This window comes from Pelophylax lessonae, assembly GCF_965119305.1.
Source record: "Pelophylax lessonae genome assembly, chromosome: 1".
NCBI lineage: Eukaryota > Metazoa > Chordata > Amphibia > Anura > Ranidae > Pelophylax > Pelophylax lessonae.
The window spans coordinates 785,748,667-785,767,952 of NC_138768.1; the positions used below are offsets into that span (position 1 = coordinate 785,748,667).

The 19,286-nt window shown below is 42.3% G+C and overlaps 1 protein-coding gene across 1 annotated transcript in view; it reads right to left on the minus strand.

Moving 5' to 3' along the window:
* Positions 1-19,286, minus strand: part of CC2D2A (coiled-coil and C2 domain containing 2A) — a 197,395-nt gene that overhangs the window by 152,168 nt on the left and 25,941 nt on the right. The window contains exons 5-6 of the mRNA XM_082265276.1: positions 11,675-11,776; positions 6,051-6,149 (exon numbers count right to left, since the gene is read on the minus strand). Of these exons, the coding sequence (XP_082121402.1) occupies positions 6,051-6,149; positions 11,675-11,776 (201 nt within the window). The remainder of the gene's footprint in view (positions 1-6,050; positions 6,150-11,674; positions 11,777-19,286) is intronic.

Below are 19,286 nucleotides of genomic sequence, written 5' to 3' on the forward strand. Positions count from 1 at the left end.
AGCACTGATTACTGTATTAATGTCACTGGTCCTCAAAAAGTGTCAAAAATGTCAGTCAGGGGTCCAATCTGTCCGCCGCAATGTCGCAGCCTGCTAAAAATCCCTGATCACCGCCATTACTAATATAAAAAAAAAAAAAGTCCAAAAATCTATCCCGTAGTTTGTAAACGCTATAACTTTTGTGCAAAAAATGGATTTTTGTAAAATCTTACCGTAAAATCCTTTTCTCTTAGCTCATTGACAGACGTAGTCCTCGGTGATACACCACCTTCGGGTTATGTTGCCTCCACAGGAGCAGGACTAGACAGGAAATTAAAAAGCTCTGGCCACACCCTAGGGGCAGTCCCAGAGGGTATATCCTCTCTCTCTCTGCCTCAGCAAATCAGTTATGTGAAAAAGCAGTCTTTAGAGATTTTAACCCAACCCAACTCAAAAAACAGAGGGGCGGGGACTACGTCTGTCAATGAGCTAAGAGAAAAGGATTTTACGGTAAGATTTTACAAAAATCCATTTTTCTCTAGCGCTCATTGACAGACGTAGTCCTCGGTGATACACCACCTTCGGGAAGTCCCAGAGCAGTATCACAAATGAGGGGTGGGAAAATGGAAATCAAATCCAAATCTAGAAGGCCCAACCGGTGCCAACTAGAAGTTTACAATGCTCATCCTTAATGATGAGACTCAACAAAAAAGAGAAAAACTTTCCTTCTTTTTTTTTTAAACAGAAAAAAAAAAACCCTCGAGGTAGACCACCGGTCTCCTCAAATTGCGGCCTGCAAAACCTTGCGGCCAAATGAGGCATCCGCCGATGCCGTCACATCAATCTTATAGAATTTTGTAAAGGTATGTACCGACGACCAGGTGGCCGCCTTACATACCTGGACCACTGACGCCTGATGGCGAAAGGCCCAGGAAGTACTGAGCGCTCGAGTGGAGTGCGCCCTAACCGGGAACGGAGGACTCTGACCCTTAATAGAATAAGCCTGTACCACCGTTTGTCTAATCCATTTGGCAATGGTCGCGGCAGATGCAGGCAAACCCTTTCTGGGGCCATCCGTGATCACAAAAAGTGAATCCGTCTTACGGAACGATTCCGTAGCCTTCAGGTATACCCTGATTGCCCGAACCACATCTAAGGAATGCAACGCATATTCCCGATGATGCTTGGGCTGAGGACACAAGGAAGGTAGTACAATATCTTCATTCAGATGAAAATCTGAAACCACCTTAGGAAGAAAAGATGGCTTAGGATGAAGTACTACCTTATCCCTATGAACCACTAGGTATGGGGACTGGCATGATAATGCAGCCAGTTCTGACACCCTGCGAGCAGAAGTAATAGCCACCAAGAAGGCCACCTTCTGGGATAAAGTAAGCAAGGGAATCTCCCTGATGTTTTCAAAGGGAGGTTTCTGTAGAACCGACAAAACCAAATTAAGATCCCAGGGCGGTAAGGGCGCGCGGACTGGTGAAGCCAGGTGCCGCACCCCCTGTATGAAATTCCGCACCAAGGACTTGGTAGCTAAAGGTTTCTGAAAGAAGATTGCTAATGCTGAAACTTGACCCTTGATGGTGCTCAAGGCTAGCTTCTGCTCAACCCCTTGTTGCAAAAAGGCCAATATTCGAGTCACCGAATAGGTACGTGGAGGAAATCCTAAAGATTCGCACCACGCAATATAAGTCTTCCATGTGTGATAATAGACTTTGCTGGAAGTCGCTTTCCTTGCTTTAATAAGGGTAGGAATGACTGAAGTAGACAAACCTCTGTCCTTCAGTACTTGGGTCTCAATGGCCAGGCCATTAAACCCAGCGACTGTAAAGCATGATGGTAAATTGGTCCTTGAGACCATAGACACTCCCTGAGACGAAGTTCCCACGGAACGTCTACGACTAGCATGTCCAAGTCGGCCAGGCCGGCTTGAGGAGGCCAGCCTAGAATTTCTAGGACCACTGGCGCTGATAGAATCTGAACCAGGCGTCCCTAGAGGTATCTGGCCCCGACCATCCGAGAAAGTCTGGTCGTTTTCTGTTCCCACACATTTATCAGATACCTGATTGTTATCAGGAAGGTTGATCTTTTCTGGTTGAACCTCAGGGACCGAAGTCACCCGACTAGAGGCTACTGGGCCTATCTGGTCAACCAGATCCGATTCCTGTGAGGTATAGGGACTAATCTTAGGAAAAGGTAAAGGAAAAGATCTATTCAGGGAACGGTAACTACCGCTTCCTGTAGTACTTAAATGTTGGAAGGGAAGAATCGCACCGGTAGTAGTGGTTGATGCTCGATCTAATGTCCTGAATACCGGTGAAAACATCCCCCCACCCTGAAACCGGGTGGGGGCGCACCTTCAGGCTGTGTACTCCTTTGCTTCGGGTTTGGCTGGGTTGGTCCTCTGCTTGTCCGACCAGCCCTTCTTGAACCCTCCTGGAGGAGTCTTGCCTTTCCCGCTAGTACCAGCCGGGCGCCCTTTATGGGCGGTAAAGAAAGGTCCTCGCTTGTTGCGAGGTCCCTTAGCTTTAGCAGCCTGTGGCAAAAAAGTGCTCTTGCCCCCAGTGGCATCCTTAATGATTTCATCTAGGTTGGCCCCAAATAGACGATTCCCCTGAAAGGGGAGATTAGTCAAGGTCTTTTTGGAACCTAGGTCAGCTGACCAGCATTTTAACCACAGCACACGTCTGAGGATTACCGCTGACATAGATGCATGCCCTAATAAGGGAGTAGTGTCCAAGGCTGCGTCACAGATAAACTGTAGCCCTTGTATAATCTGTTCCATCAAATCAGATGTCTCCTGGGGAATATCTTTTCCCCTAAGGTCTTGGCGTACCATTTTCGCCCATTCCGTAAGTGTCTGGGAAACTAGACCAATAACAATTACTGGTCTAAATGCCTATCAGAGAGAAGATGGTGCGGGACTCTGCTTCCATCTTTCGATCCACCGGATCCTTAAAGGACGAAGTGTCCTCCACTGGGATAACCGTGGCTTTATTCAGCCTGGAAATAGGTGGATCCACCACTGGTGGTACCGTCCATTTCTTAATGATGGATTCCTCAAACGGATAGCGTCTAGCAATACGCTTGGAAATAGTAAAGGTACGTTTAGAATGCTCCCATTCTCCTTTAATCTGATTACCGAAACATTTAGGTACAGGAAAAACTTTCACCGTTTTGATGGGCTTATTAGTACCAAAAGGAATCTCTGTTTCAGTTGCCTCTGCCGGTAAAGCCTCAAGTTTTAAGGTTTCCTGCACTGCCACAACTAGTGCGTCCACCAATGCTTCTTCCTGAATTATAGCAGGAGAAGAAGCGTCCTCCTCACTGTCTGAGGGGGCTTTACCTGGGATAACAGCCCTTGCAGAGGAACCTGCAACTGCAGTGACCATCTCTGAATCTGAGTCAGAGGTGTCAGATAGTATAGGGGTAGGCGGGGGTCGCTTCCTTGACCCCCGTCCCTGACAGGCCGCCTCCACCCGAGCCACCATAGACTCCAAAATTGCTGTAAATGACTCTACACTCTGTGCACCGGCGGGTCCCGTGGCCCCCTCGAGGGAAACAGGTGGGGGAATATGTGTGGCAGGGTCCATGATAATTCCAGTCACTTCCTGGATAATATAATTCAAAAATAAAAAACTTTTTTTTTTTTTTTTTTTTTTTTTTTTCAGACCCCCAGCGCCACAAAAGCCCCTTAGTGTTACCTGCTAGGGATCCCTATCGATCGAGAGAGAGAGAGAGAGAGACCCCCAGGCTCACCACTTGATGCTCAGAGTTTAACTGCAACAGGTTACAGCGCTGTCTTGACAAACAGGAAGTCTTTTGGCTGGCTGCCCAGGAAGAAAGGAGGCGGCTCCGCCCCTCTGCACGCCTTCCGGCGCCTCCCCTAGCTCCACGAGGTGTTTGGATCACCTCAAACATGGCCGCCCCCATGCTGGAGACACGAGGCTACGCCAAAATGGCGGCTCGTGCGATCCAGCAAAAAAAATGGCGGCGGCCTGTACTGAATAGCGGTGTGCTGCAGGGCACACAACACTCTCTCTGCATGGGGATTTGGCGTGGTTGGCGGTACCGGCCCTGGCGGACCGCATGGCCATTCGGGAGGCCTGCTAATAGCTGGAGATCTGATTAGGAAGGCAGTCTACATGTCCGTGGCTTCTGACTGGTAGGTAGCTTATTCTTATCACCGTAAGATTCCCAGAATGCCACAGATTATAATCTTTTTAACATGTATACAATTAGATTGTTAGCTCCCAAACCAAGCCTCCTGGCTTTTTGCACATAGAATCACACTCAAAGTAGGAGGATCTGTGACATGTTATAGGATAGAGGGGGACTCTATCTTACCATACAGAGAGGGGCCCGCGTTCACCACAAGACCCGTCAGGGGGAAAAGGGGGAACATACTACTCACCATACCGGAACCAGGCGGGCACCAACTCCTGACAGTACCCCTCTCCACCGGGGCGGGAGGGCTGTCGATCGATATGGACGCCGTGACTCATGGTCTTTGGCGTTTCAGCGAGACGTTTAACTTGCGGGGTCAGTCCTTTAATGGGACTTTGTCGCGGCCGACCCAGCGCGGAGCTATGGCCTGCACGCGCTCGTAGGCTGAACTGGGGTGACCACCGGATCTCAACATCCAGCCCGTCGCCCAGTTCAGCTTTCTTGATTGAAGATCTCACAGGAACACTGGAGAAAAAAAGCTGTCTAAAAAATCCTTTAAGAAAAAAATCTTGCCAGGACCTAAGATCCCAGCAAGGTATCTAGGTCCTTACTCCTAACTAGACAGAAAATAACTGATTTGCTGAGGCAGAGAGAGAGAGGATATACCCTCTGGGACTGCCCCTAGGGTGTGGCCAGAGCTTTTTAATTTCCTGTCTAGTCCTGCTCCTGTGGAGGCAACATAACCCGAAGGTGGTGTATCACCGAGGACTACGTCTGTCAATGAGCGCTAGAGAAATACGCTTTTTGGGATTTTTTTTTACCAAAAATATGTAGCAGAATACAAATTGGCCTAAACTGATAAAAAACATTTGTTTTTTTTACATTTTTTTTTTTATCGGTAATGTTTTATAGCAGAAGGTAAAAAATATTGTGTTTCTTTCAAAATTGTCGCTGTTTCTTTGTTTATAGCGCAAAATCTAAAAACCGCAGAGGTGATCAAATACTACCAAAAGAAAGCTCTATTTGTGGGGAAAAAAAGGACATCAATTGTATTTGGGTACAGCGTCGCACGACTGTTCAATTTTTCATTAAAGTAACACAATGCCGAATCACAAAACAATGGGCTGGTCATTAAGAGGGTAAAACCTTCCGGAGCTGAAGTGGTTAAAGTTCATGTAACCCAAAAGAATGATCTTCTCTTATTTGCTCCTTTTTCTCTCTTAAATATATAATTACAAAAGGTTTGTTGTGTCTGTTTGGTAAACGCAAAAAACACGTGTTATCAGAAATTCAGAGCTGTCCCGTGTCCGGTGCTCTTTTTCTGTGTCATCAAAGAGAATAATAAGCCCTCCAAGACCTTATTTTGGGACCACAGAATGATATGCCTTTTTCCTGGCGCCAACATGGCAGCATACAGTACATGTGGTAGTATGGTGCCATGGATTAGGTCCTTGAAAGGAAAATTATGGTAAATATTTGATTAACTGGATAGGGGTGACAACGGAACAAAAAGTTACATTTTCACATGCATCACCACCTTATAGTATTATACGTTTTTTACAGGTGAACTTCATTCAGATTAAAATCAGCACACTAAATATTTGAAGAAAAAGTCAGATCAGACAACATCTAAAAAAGTTCTATAGATTGTTTGCATCCACTTCTACACCTACAGAGCAGTCGGTTTGTCATCGAGATTATGTGAGTCCACACCAAGACAACTAGATATGATTCAAATTAATTTTGTTTTTTTTAGCGGCATTTTGTACCCAAATTTAATATTAAACTTTGGGGAAAATCCATCTCACAGATAGAGAAAAGGTTTGTCATGAAGACAGCAAGCTTTATTTAAAATGAAACATACATGAAGCACAAAATGGAAGAGATTGGCTTACATGAGATTTCTGAACCGTCTTGACGGTATCACGGAACCTTACTCTGGACTGCAGCTGTGCTTCAACGTCCCTCGCCTTCTGAAGAGCACTGACCTCGTACTATGGAACACAAGGTGAGAAAACAGGCCAGAATGTTACATAGTTAATCTGGGCAAAAAAAGACTCAAGTCCTTCCAGTTCAACCAACACAGAAACACACACAACTATACCCACATCCAGAAAAAGGCAAAAAAACACCAATAATCCATAATCCAATTCTTTCCAGCAGAGGAAAAAAGTTCCCTCCCCAACAGGCAATCAAAAATTCCCTTGATAAAATTTACACTTTAAAAAATATTTGAATCCAGGTATATTTTGTGTGTATTATTTATATATATATATATATATATATATATATATATATATAATTACCTTAATGTAAAAAACTCAACACCAAGTTCACTATATGGACCCCTTATATTATTATACATGTTGATCACTTCCCCCTTAATCTCATCTTCTTAAGAGAGAATAAATTCAGTTCCTCTAATCTTTTCTCATAGCTGAGCTCCTCCATGCCTCTTATCAGTTTGGTTGCCCTTCTCTGCACTTTCTCCAGTTCCCCGATATCCTTCTATGAACTGGTGCCCAAAACTGAACTGCATATTCCAGAAAAGGTCTCACTAATGTAAATAAGCATATATTCAAATAGTCATTTTTATAGCTCGGACATACTCAATGGTGCTTTATGGAGTACCTTTCATCTTAGCCCCTGCTCCATTGTAATTTATTGTATAACATCCCTCTCACTGTCACTTGCACATGTTTAGAGCTGTGTCACACACACCAACCAGACAATATTTAAAGCAGTATTAAATCCAAAAGCAAACCATTATTTTTAATTAAAAACTCAAAACACCTGCGCTTGTGATAAAGTGCAATATAAAAAAACTAAATAAAAGAAGCTAGCACAGTTTTCTGGTAGAAACAATGTCAACAATATAAAATAAATGCAGCACTTTAAACAATAGCAGGGACACACACTGACCCTTACCACAAATGTTGGACTACTCAAAAAGTCAAAGCGTTTTTTTTAGTATTTAACTTCAAGCGGTCACACTCCTGGGGTCTCCTGGCGACGGTGTCCATCAAACTAGAACACTTGTACCAGGACGATACCTCAGATGGCATAGGATTTGGAGACAAGAAAGAAACATCTCATTGCATAGTATTACTAGACAAGGACATTTATTAAAAGATACCAAAGTACTCACAAGCAACATAGATAAAAATTGCATTTAAATCCAAGTGTCAATCAATATGTAAAAGGGAATGTTTCCAACCATCAAAATATCCGACCACCAGACGTGGCGGCATCACGTTTCGTCATCACAGACGTCATCAGCGGAGTGATCATATATGTACTAGTCGCCATTTATATATGGTAGAGGCCGGAAATTAAATTAAATCAAAAAAATCTGGAGGTCTTTACGTTCCAAAAATGAAACTGGAAATGGGGCCGTTGCGCTCCAGATATCGGAAGACATCGCATCACGCTGCTGAGGATGTCTATGACGAAACGCATACAGCACAGTTGCATCACTTCCCGATCCGGAATTGCTGTGGAACGCATAGCATTCCAGAACTACCACACACACCACTGCCGGCTGCCTGCATGATTTCTCCCCGCAGAGGGACATAATTTACATGCTGTAAATATACTACAATAATGTGAGTACCTTTCTTTTTATGCGCTTTAATAAAGTACCCTACGGTATTACACTATATGTCCCCCCTTGTTCATTTCATACACATCACCACCGGAGCATTTACTGGGAACAAGCTGATTATTGGAGCATAGCACCGTCCCTTCCCCCTCCCTCTGGCACAGAGAAGTACGGAAGTAGAGGACCATTAGGAGCACACATCTCCATGCTGTGGTATACAGCTTGAATATACCCTGCCTAATACCCGTGTGTGGGGTTGGGCACTCTGGTGAGTGCATTTTTTTTTACAACCACTCTGGGCACTCTCTTTTGTGCATGAAGATTTTGGAATTGCCAATTGAAGACCAAGCACTTTCACATATGAACTTTATTTTTAGAATTCTCTAAAATTATTTCAACATGTTCTAATTTTTGCACTTACAATTTAGGAGAGTCCATTGTGCATACCTGTATTTGCACTTTTTTTTATAATATTGTTATTAATTTTCATATATAATTTTATAATCGCATTTGTTTAAAATTATTAATTTTACCTTTCTCAGTCACCATATCACTTTGCACTTATATCACAGAGGCACCTTATTTGATTACACCTTTACACTTTATCTAGATTTATGTATTTATATTGTAATTGACTATTTTATATCAATTTTATATCAATGTATTATTATTTTTCCTCTTTGCAAACAGACCACATTTATATTTATATTTATTCACTATTTATTATTTGTGACAATTATTAGATTGCACCTACCTAATTCCCCCCTTGGGCAGCACCAATTCCCTACCCTTATACAACTATATCGCATCCAACAGCCTGAACTGGAAAATAGTAAGAACCGCAGGTAAAGCTGCACAGTGACACAGGAAATGGTATAACCATCGAGGCCTGATACAATATCATTGCAAGCCAATTTGTACTATTAAAAGAAATGTATAATAAAAATACTGCCAATGCCACATAACTATCTTTAATGAGTAAATCTAAGGACAAGTGTATGTGGCATTGGGAGTATTAGCCCACCTTTTAGGAGTACCTTTTTTCTTTTCATAGTAAGTACATATTAGCTTGCTGTGATATTGTATCCGGCCTCGATGGTTATACCATTTCCCGTTTTTGGAATGCAGCCGTATCCCTTACAGTTCTTACTATTTTATGAGTTCCGGCGGTTGGATGTGATGTTGTCTTTCGGTACCTGGAACGCAACGGCGTCATTTTGGATTTAATTTCCGGAATGCAATGGCCTCTACCATATAGAAATGGCGACTAGTGCATTTGTGACCACGCCCCTGATGTCGTCTATAATGACAAACCATGCCGGAGGGAGCGAGTCACGCAACATGGCCAGATCTGGTAGCCTGACATTTTGTTGGTTGGAAACATTCCCTTTTACAGATCAATTGACACTTGGATTTACATGTGACTTTATCTATGTTGCTTGTAAATACGGTAAATGGTATCTTTTGATAAATGTCTTTGTCGGTAATTCTACGCAATGAGGTATTTCTTGCCTGTCTCCACATCCTATGCGATCTGAGGTATCATCCTGGAAAGAGCGTGTTAATGCTTGGTGGGCAGTCTCCAGGAAACATTATATTGCAGTTTACAATTTCGTAGATGCGATTGCTGCATTTGTTTTCTTTTTTAGACTTTCTTTCTTTTATTTTCACCTGGTGATCCAACCAGCAAGTTTGTTTTTCAACAGAACAAGCTTTCTTGCAAATGTAGCAGTTAGAGGGTTGCGGCAAAACAATTAACCACTGACATGGGTGCTTACAACGATCAGCTTTTATGTAAAATCTTTAACTCAAAAAGAAACAAAACTGTTGCTGTAATTGCTTATAAAGTGTTAGCTGGAGTTTGACTCCAATCTGTTAGTGTATTTAAATCTGCTAGCACATCTAACACCAAAAAAAGCCTGAAAAAGAAAACAAATGCAACCATCACATCTAATAAATGGTAAGCTGCAATATATTACAATTTTGGTTTTTGGGTTTAATGCCCCGTTACACATTATATCAATAGGTTTGGCTTTCATATGTAACTTTTATGGTGGCATACACACTTCAATAAATTGATTTCATTTCTAACTCATTTCTCCCAATAGGAAACATCAATCATTGGACAATAACCCATTTGATCGCTATGTGACACACAGGTCGACCAATAAGCTAAGATACGATCATAAATTATAAATCATATCTATGTTTCTACCATGTAATCTCATAATCTGATTGAAATTTGAGAAAAGCATCTTAGTGATGCCGATTGATGCAAAACAATAAATTTTTTGTCCTGGTCAATCGACATTCATGGTTTGTCTATATTTAAGCTTTAAAGAAAAACTCCACTTTCCCTTATATACACATTGTTATGTACAGCGAGGGAAAAAAGCATTTTACCCCCTGCTGATTTTGTACATTTTCCCACTGACAAAGAAATATACAGTCTATAATTTTAATGGTAGGTTTATTTTAACAGTGAGAGACAGAATAACAACAAAATATCCAGAAAAATGCATTTCCAAAAAGTTAAAAATTGATTTGCATTTTAATGAGTGAAATAATATTTGACCCCTTCACAAAACATGACTTAGTACTTGGTGGTAAAACCCCTGTTGGCAATCAATAAGGTCAGACGTTTCTTGTAGTTGGCCACCAGGTTTGCACACATCTCAGGAGGGATTTTGTCCCACTCCTCTTTGCAGATCCTCTCCAAGTCATTAAGGTTTCGAAGCTGACGTTTGGTAACTTGAACCTTAAGCTAGGCCACTCCAGGACCTTAATGTGCTTCTTTCTGAGCCACTCATTTGTTGCCTGGGCCGTGTATTTTGGGTAATTGTCATGCTGTAATACCCATCCATGACCCATTTTCAATGCCCAGGCTGAGGTAAGGAGGTTCTCACCCAAGATTTGATGGTACATGGCCCTGTCCATTGTCTCTTTGATGTGGAGAAGTTGTCCTGTCCCCTTAGAAGAAAAACACTTCCACCCAGTTCTCCTCTAAATCATTCAAATGTTCATTAGCAAACATCAGACGGGCCTGTACGTGTGCTTTGTTGAGCAGGGATACCTTGCGGGTGCTGCAGGATTTCAGTCCTTCACGGCGTAGTGTGTTACCAATTGTTTTCTTGGTGACTATGGTCCCAGCTGCCTTGAGATCATTGATAAGATTCTCCCGTGTAGTTCTTGGATGATTCCTCACCGTTCCCATGATCATTGAAACTCCACAAGGTGAGATCTTGCATGGAGCTCCAGACCAAGGGAGATTGATAGTTATTTTGTGTTTCTTTAATTTGTGAATAATCGCACCAACTGTTGTCACCCTCTCACCAAGCTGCTTGGTGATGTCCTTGTAACCCATTCCAACCTTGTGTAGGTCTACAATCGTGTCCCTTGGACAGCTCTTTGGTCTAGGCCATGGTAGAGAGATTGGAACCTGACTGATTGATTGCTTCTGTGGACAGGTGTCTTTTATACAGGTAACAAGCAGAGATCTCAGCTCGTTACCTGTATAGAAGACACCTGGGAGCCAGAAATCTTGCTGATTTGATAGGCGATCAAATACTTATTTCACTCATTAAAATGCAAATCAATTTAAAACTTTTTTGAAATGCATTTTTCTAGATATTTTTGTTGTTATTCTGTCTTTCACTGTTAAAATAAACCTACCATTAAAATGATAGACTGATCATTTTTTGTCAGTGGGCAAATGTACAAAATCAGCAGGGGATCAAATACTTTTTTACCCTCACTGTACAGAACTCCCTCCGAAACATCATGCCCTGCTTGAGTGATTGGCTCATTTTCATAGCAGTCTGCATTGAACTAGTTGTAAAATTATCACCTACATTAGGAGTTTTCTTATGTGAGGCTTTGAAAGACAATGGAAACGACATTTGAAGGACATGTACCTACCTCCTCATCGAATTTTGTAACAGTATCTCCTAGTTTGGGTCTGGTGAAGGTTCGTGGTGAGACAACTGGGGTTTCCTGCTGGAGGATACTTTCAGCTTTGGACTAAGGAGTAAAACAAACATTATGAAGCAAACCGAGAACACATCTACTTCTGTAGAAAGTAATTATTATTAAAAAAGGCAAAAAGTTGTGGGCCTTTGAGTGAGGTTTACAGTCATAAATAGATGTTAAATAGTAATATGAAGTGTTATAAAATTGAATATTTTATTACATATTTCATTGAGGGTACAGCAATATAAAAATCAATATAAACATTATACAAATCAAAAGCTGAACATGAAGTATATCAATTCATAAAAAGATATTTTTACATAATAATTAGTCAATGAATAAATAAATCCATCAATAACTTGTATATATAAACAACATGTAATCAGTCTTCAAATGGTATATCTTCATAGGTATATCTTCTTATAGGCTCTACGCGTTTCGTGGCTCTATGTCCACTCATCAGGAGCTAATTTTAGACTTTAAGTCTGTAAATGTAAATTAATATTCAAATGTAAAATTAATATAGGAAAGATAATGGAAAAATAACCAATGCTCCAGAGTAAATAAAGAATATTACTTACTAAGGTAGTTAACTACCTTAGTAAGTAATATTCTTTATTCTTTATCCCGCTTTAAGGCTGTCAGTAGATCGCCCTCTACAAAAGTGCCTAAAAATGGAGAGCAACTGAGCATGTGCAGAGCAGGGTGAAACAGTGTATTGCTGGATTTTAAATAGTAAAGGTACCTATTTTTATTGTTTTACATAGCAACAACTGCAAAAGGGGCCAGCCTGAAGTGATCTAGCAGGACTTCAGCTTCCAACTAAACTTCCACTTTAAGTCAGATGTGGACATTGAACCTGCTACCACACCCAGAACCATGTTTCATGTTTAGCACACCCAGTCCTTTCCCTCTGCTGCTGCTCCTCTTGCCCTATTCCCATTACATTTGTCTGCATTTTCAGGCTGTCAAAATGACAGTTCGGCATAAACAACACACATCTCTCCTGCGCTCGAAGGTGGGCCCCACAATGGTGTTACTCTAGGCTCTTGTCCTGGCAAATCCGAATAAATGCCACCTTGCTGCCCTCACGAGACTGGGGGTATCTGAATGCACTGAAATAGACCTCAACGGCCTAGTGCATTATCCTCAATAAATTGCTTTATTAAATAAAAGAATGATGCTCACAAACATGCTCTTGAAAACAGCATATCAAATACCGTATATACTCAAGTATAAGCCGAGATTTTCAGCATGTTTTTTCATACTGAAAATGCCCCCCTCGGCTTATACTTGAGTCACTGTCTTTTAAAAAATGGCGCTGCCCGGCGCCGACGTGTCACCGCGCATGTGCCGCAAGTCCCGGGAATAGCTAAACGTGTACGGGCTTTCCCGAGAATCGGCGGCGCATTCGCGGTGATGTATTGGCGCCGGGCGGCGCGATTTTTAAATCGAAGGCTCCTCACCGAAAGGTAAGTGAGACTCCTTTTCAGCCCCTGCATTTCCTCATGCAGTGCTGCGGGCATGGTACAGGACATTCTCCTGTACCATGCCCGCAGCATTGCATCTCCTGTGCCATGCCTGTACATACTGTGCCATGCCTGTACATACTGTGCCATGCCCGTACCTACTGTGCCATGCCCGTACCATCACCTGTGCCATGCCTGTACCATGACCTGTGCCATGCCTGTACCATGACCTGTGCCATGCCCTTACCATGACCTGTGCCATGCTTTTACCATCACCTGTGCCATGCCTGTACCATGACCTGTGCCACGCCTGTACCATCACCTGTGCCATGCCCTTACCATGACCTGTGCCATGCCCTTACCATGACCTGCTCCATCTCCTGTACCATGCCCTCAGCCCCTGTTTTGTGTCTCGTGGTGGTCCAGTTGGGACCAGTAGCTGCTGCATTTCCCACCCTAGGTTTATACTCGAGTCAATAAGTTTTCCAACTTTTTTGTGGTAAAATTAGGGACCTCGGCTTATATTCGGGTCAACTTATACTCGAGTATATACGGTAGTAGGCAGCTATATATCCATGGTATCACCTTCGAGATGTAACATTCCACAGTAACACTGGCTAACGTGTTTCGAGGTGTCAGAACAATTCGTCCAAAATATGCTGCGCAGTTAATAGTTAATAAGCCAATATAAATATAAATATATATAAAAATCACATGTGTAAATATATCAAAAATGTGACAGTGATATAACACAAATTGTGAATAACTGATTAAATATGCTGTATAAAAATAAGCTGTATAAAAATAACCGTGCTCAAAAGTCCATACTGTGCAATAAAAAGAGAGTCCAAATAAATATAAAGTGCTGCCACAATAAATAAACTCTTCAAAAGGTGCCCTTCTAGGGGAGGGGCATGGACGGAACACTGCACACACCGAGCGACGGCTGGTTGATGCAGCTGACGGTTATTTCACCACACCAATATTTTACCTTGATGCTGATTGTAGATTGGTGCACTCATAGCACCTTCTAAATGTGAGTAGTTTACTGCATTTTTTTATAAATTAATTTTAAAGGATTTCAGCACTATCGAGTTCTCTTCCTTTCATGTATGTTACCACCATTGTATACCAGAAAGAGTGATACCCTATAGAGCAGTAGTTGTGAACCTTGGCACCCCAGATGTTTTGGAACTACATTTCCCATGATGCTCAGCTACACCGCAGAGTACATGAACATCATGGGAAATGTAGTTCCCAAACATCTGGGGTGCCAAGGTTTGCCATCACTGCTATAGAGGATCCCCACCTGGGGGGATTGAACAGATTTTTCCCAGCCTAGGAAGGCATTAAGCGCTTTATGACTGAGCTTAATTGCAAGGTCGCATGTATTGAGGTGAGGGACCCAACCACAAGGGGGTGCACATTTGGGGAGCTATTTTTACTGAGGCACCTGTTGATCATCCATTTGTGGCTTTATTTCTGCATGTTTACAGCAACACTGGCACCTTGTAAGAGTTTATTTATTGTGGCAGCACTTTATATTTATTTGGACTCCCTTTTTATTGCACAGTATGGACTATTGAGCATGGTTATTTCTATACAGCATATTTGATCAGTTATTCACAATTTGTGTTATATCACTGTCACATTTTTTATATATTTACACATGTGGTTTTTATATATTTTTATTTTTATATTTGCTTATCAACTATTAATTGCACAGCATTTTTTGGATGAATTGTTATTGCACTTATGAGATAGTGGAGTGCTTGCAGCAATGAGTTTATTTTGGCTGCTCGTAGAATTAGTTCAATTATCGTGTTTCAAGGTGTCACCTCTTCTTCGGAGCCAAGAAGTGTTGGCTCTCAAGAATCTGCTTATGACGCCAATGTGTTTTCATAAAATATATTCCTAGATTTACCCTAGTCAAGCAATTTTCCCTTTCTCCCCTTGTCTTTTAATTTTCTTTTATTTATTATTTCAATTTTTCTAATGATTAATAGTTTAACTTTTTTCCCTGTTGGTATTCATTTTGTTTGTTCATATTTTTTTACTCTCTCTGCTAAAATCTACCTTTTGCAAAAAAAAAAAAAAAAAAAATGGATTTTTGTAAGATCTTACCGTAAAATCCTTTTCTCTTAAGCTCATTGACAGACGTAGTCTTCTTGATTCTCAAGAGCTGGGTTATGTTGTCTCCGCAGGAGTAGGACTAGGCAGAAAGACAAAACGTTCTGGCTCCACCCTAGGGGCAGTCCCTGAGGGTATATCCTCCCTCTCTCTGCTACAGGGAATCAGTTCTGTTCTAAAGCAGTAACAGAGAATTTAACCCAACCCAACTCAATGATAGAGGGGCGGGTACTACGTCTGTCAATGAGCTTAAGAGAAAAGGATTTTACGGTAAGATCTTACAAAAATCCATTTTTCTCTATTGCTCATTGACAGACGTAGTCTTCTTGATTCTCAAGAGCTGGGACATCCAGAAGCAGTGCCACAAATGAGGGGTGGGATTGACCGAAATCAAAATCCAATCTAGAAGGCCCAAACGGAGCCAACCAGAAGTATCAAAGGACTCATCGAGTAAACAGATGAGACCTACCCCACAAATCCTCGAGGTAGACCAACAGTCTCCTCAAACAGTGGCCTGCAGGAACCTTGCGGCCAGAAGAGGCATCTGACGATGCCATCACATGAACCTTATACAATATTGTAAAGGTATGAACCGACGACTAAACATTCGCCTTGAAAACCTGAACCACTGACGCCTGATGGCGGAAGGTCCAGGAAACTCTAAGCGCCCGAGTAGAATGCGCCTTAACAGGGAACGGGGGATCCCGACCCTTAGATAAAATAAGCCTATACCACCGTCTGTCTGATCCATCTAAAGATGGTCGCAGCAGAACAGGCAACCCCTTCTTAGGGCCATCCGTGATCACAAACAGTGAATCCGTCTACAAATTGAATCCGTAGTATTCAAATATATCCTGATCGCCCGAACTACATCCAAGGAATGCAACGCAATTCTCGAGGATGATTGGGCTAAGGACATAGGAAGGACAATACACTGTCCTCATTCAATGAAACTTTGAAACCACCTTAGGAAGGAAGGATGGATTCGGATGAAGAACAACCTTATCCCTATGAACCACCAGATCTGGGGAACAACAGGATAATGCAGCCAGTTCTGACACCCTGCGTGCAGAAGTGATAGCCACCAAGAAGACCACCTTCTGGGATAAAGTAAGCAAGGGAATCTCCCTGATATTTTCAAAGGGAGGTGTCTGAAGAACCGACAGCACCAAATTAAGATCCCAGGATGGTAACGGCGCGTGCACTGGCAGAGCCAGGTGTCGCACCCCCTGGATGAAATTCCGCACCAAGGAATGAGTAGACAAAGGCTTCTGAAAGAAGATAGCAAATGCTGAAACCAGACCCTTGATAACACTCAAGGCCAGCTTCTGCTCAACTCCCTGTTGCAGAAAAGCCAATATTCGGGCTACCGAATAAAGATGTAGATGGAACCCAAGGGATTCACACCACACAATATAAGACTTCCATGTACGATGATAATCTTTCTGGAAGTCGCTTTCCTTGTTTTAACTAGAGTAGGAATAACTGAAGCTGACAATCCCTTGTCCTTCAGCACCTGGGTCTCAATAACCAGGCCGTTTAAAACCAGCGATCGTAAAGCAGGATGGAAGATCGGTCCCTGAGACAGTAGATCCTCCCTGAGAGGAAGTCTCCACGGGACGTCCGCCACCAGTCTGACCAAGTCGGCGTATCAAGCTCGACGAGGCCAGTCCGGAGCTGCCAGGATTACTGGAATTCCTTCCTCCTCTATCCTGCGAAGAAGTCTTGGCAGTAACTCCTAACTAGACAAAAAAAAACTGGTTCCCTGTAGCAGAGAGAGGGAGGATATACCCTCAGGGACTGCCCCTAGGGTGGAGCCAGAACGTTTTGTCTTTCTGCCTAGTCCTACTCCTGCGGAGACAACATAACCCAGCTCTTGAGAATCAAGAAGACTACGTCTGTCAATGAGCGATAGAGAAAAAAGAATGTATATTTGTCGAAAAGAAAATGCGCATTTATTTATTTATTTGCAAATTGCAAATGAGCTTTCAAAACCATTGCAACTGTAATCAATGGGTCGCAAGCGCAGTGCCAGGCTCCTAAAGTCTAGGCCGAGCCACACACAGCCATGCTGATTTCAAATTTGACAGCTGCTGTGGGGGAGAAGAACCCCTGCACATTGTCAAAGGGGGGAGAGGGTGCGCTTGGAAACATGTTACACACCAAATTTGGGTGTAACACATACAACATTGTCTTAAAGGTGACATAGAGAAAAAAGAAAAAAAAAATTGAAAAAAGGCTTTATTTCGTGGGTAAATATCTTTCCAGTGCTTTATACCAGGTGTCATTTTAGACAGGACAAATTATAAAATAAAATATTCTACTTTTTATCTACAGTAAGACTCAATGTTTTTTAAACTAATACTTATCGAAGTAGCATTAAGGGTCCATGCACACTGACTTAAAAAAATGCTGCTTCTAGGGGAGTTTTGCATTTTGCCTATAGAAGCAGCTAATTATTATTATACAGGATTTATATAGCACCAACAGTTTGCGCAGCGCTTAACAAAATGAAGGCAGACATTATAGTTACAATACAATTTGGAACAAAAGGAATCAGAGGGCCCTGCTCGTTAGAGCTTACAATCTAAAAGGGAGGGTCAATTGATACAAAAGGCAATAGCTGTGGGGGATTAGCTGATGGAGAAAGTGAAACAGTGTTATTAGTTAGTAGCCGGGTAGGCTTCTTTAAAGAGAAGGGTTTTCAGGGATCGTCTAAAGATGGATAGATTAGGGGACAGTCGGACAGATTGGGGTAGAGAGTTCCAAAGAATGGGAGAAGCTCTGGAGAAATCCTGGAGGCGAGCATGGGAGGGGGTGACAAGGGAGCTAGAGAGCAGGAGGTCTTGGGAGGACCGAAGAGAGCGGCTACAGTAAGACTCAATGTTGTATGGGATGTACAGGCATACAGATACAATGACAGGTCTGCGGGTGACCTGCATGGCACCAGTGATCTGCTGATTGCTGGTGCAATGCTTTACAGGCTCCAAAAAAAATAAAACCTGCAAAGCAAAAAAAAAAAAAAATGTTCATTTATTCTTTTTTTTTTTTTTTTAGCAAAGTAAACTTATTCTTCAGGGATAAAGCCTCATAAACGTGAACCCATAGTTTACATACAATAGGCAAAGTACCAGGGTACATAGTTAGACTGGCTGAAAAAAAAGAGACACACACACACACGCGTGCATCTCATAAAATTAGAGGGCTGCTCTGACTTTGGACTTGATAAAACACAGTGGACCAACACCAGCAGATGACATGGCTCCCCAAATCATCACTGACTGTGGAAAATGTTGCATTTCATTTGGAAATCAAGGTTCCAGAGTCTGGAGGAAGAGCGAGGAGGCACAGAATCTAAAGCCCCGTACACACGATCAGATTATCGAACGATCTGTCGTCCGTTTTTTGTGGCATGCTAAACTGATGTGGAAAGTGAAGAGGTTATTTTCATACGAATTTTCCCGTACGACAGAATTCTACTTCAGAAGTGATGTCATGTGTTGGATTGTTTTCTATGTGTTCTTTTGTCTCTGAGCATGCCTAGTCTTGCTCTTAAGATTTTTTTCCATCGAAATCTGTACTAGTGAGATAAAAAACCGGACGTTGTTTTGACGGACGACAAAAATTATATAGCCTGCACATCAGGATTTTGTCGGCCGAAAAGTCGGAGTCGGTTGTGGGAAGCACCATACTAACAATCCGAAAATCGGCAGATCGGTCGTCGGACAAAATTTCCCATCAGATTTTCTTATCGTGTGTACAGGGCTTAAGTTGCATGAGGTCCAGTGTGAAGTTTCCATACTTAGTGATGATTTTGGGAGCCATGTCATCTGCTGGTGTTGGTCCACTGTGTTTATCCAGTCCAAAGTCAGCGCAGCCCTCCACCAGGAAATTCTAGAGCACTTCATGCTTCCCTCTGCTGATCAGCTTTATGGAGATGCTGATTTCATTTTCCAGCAGGA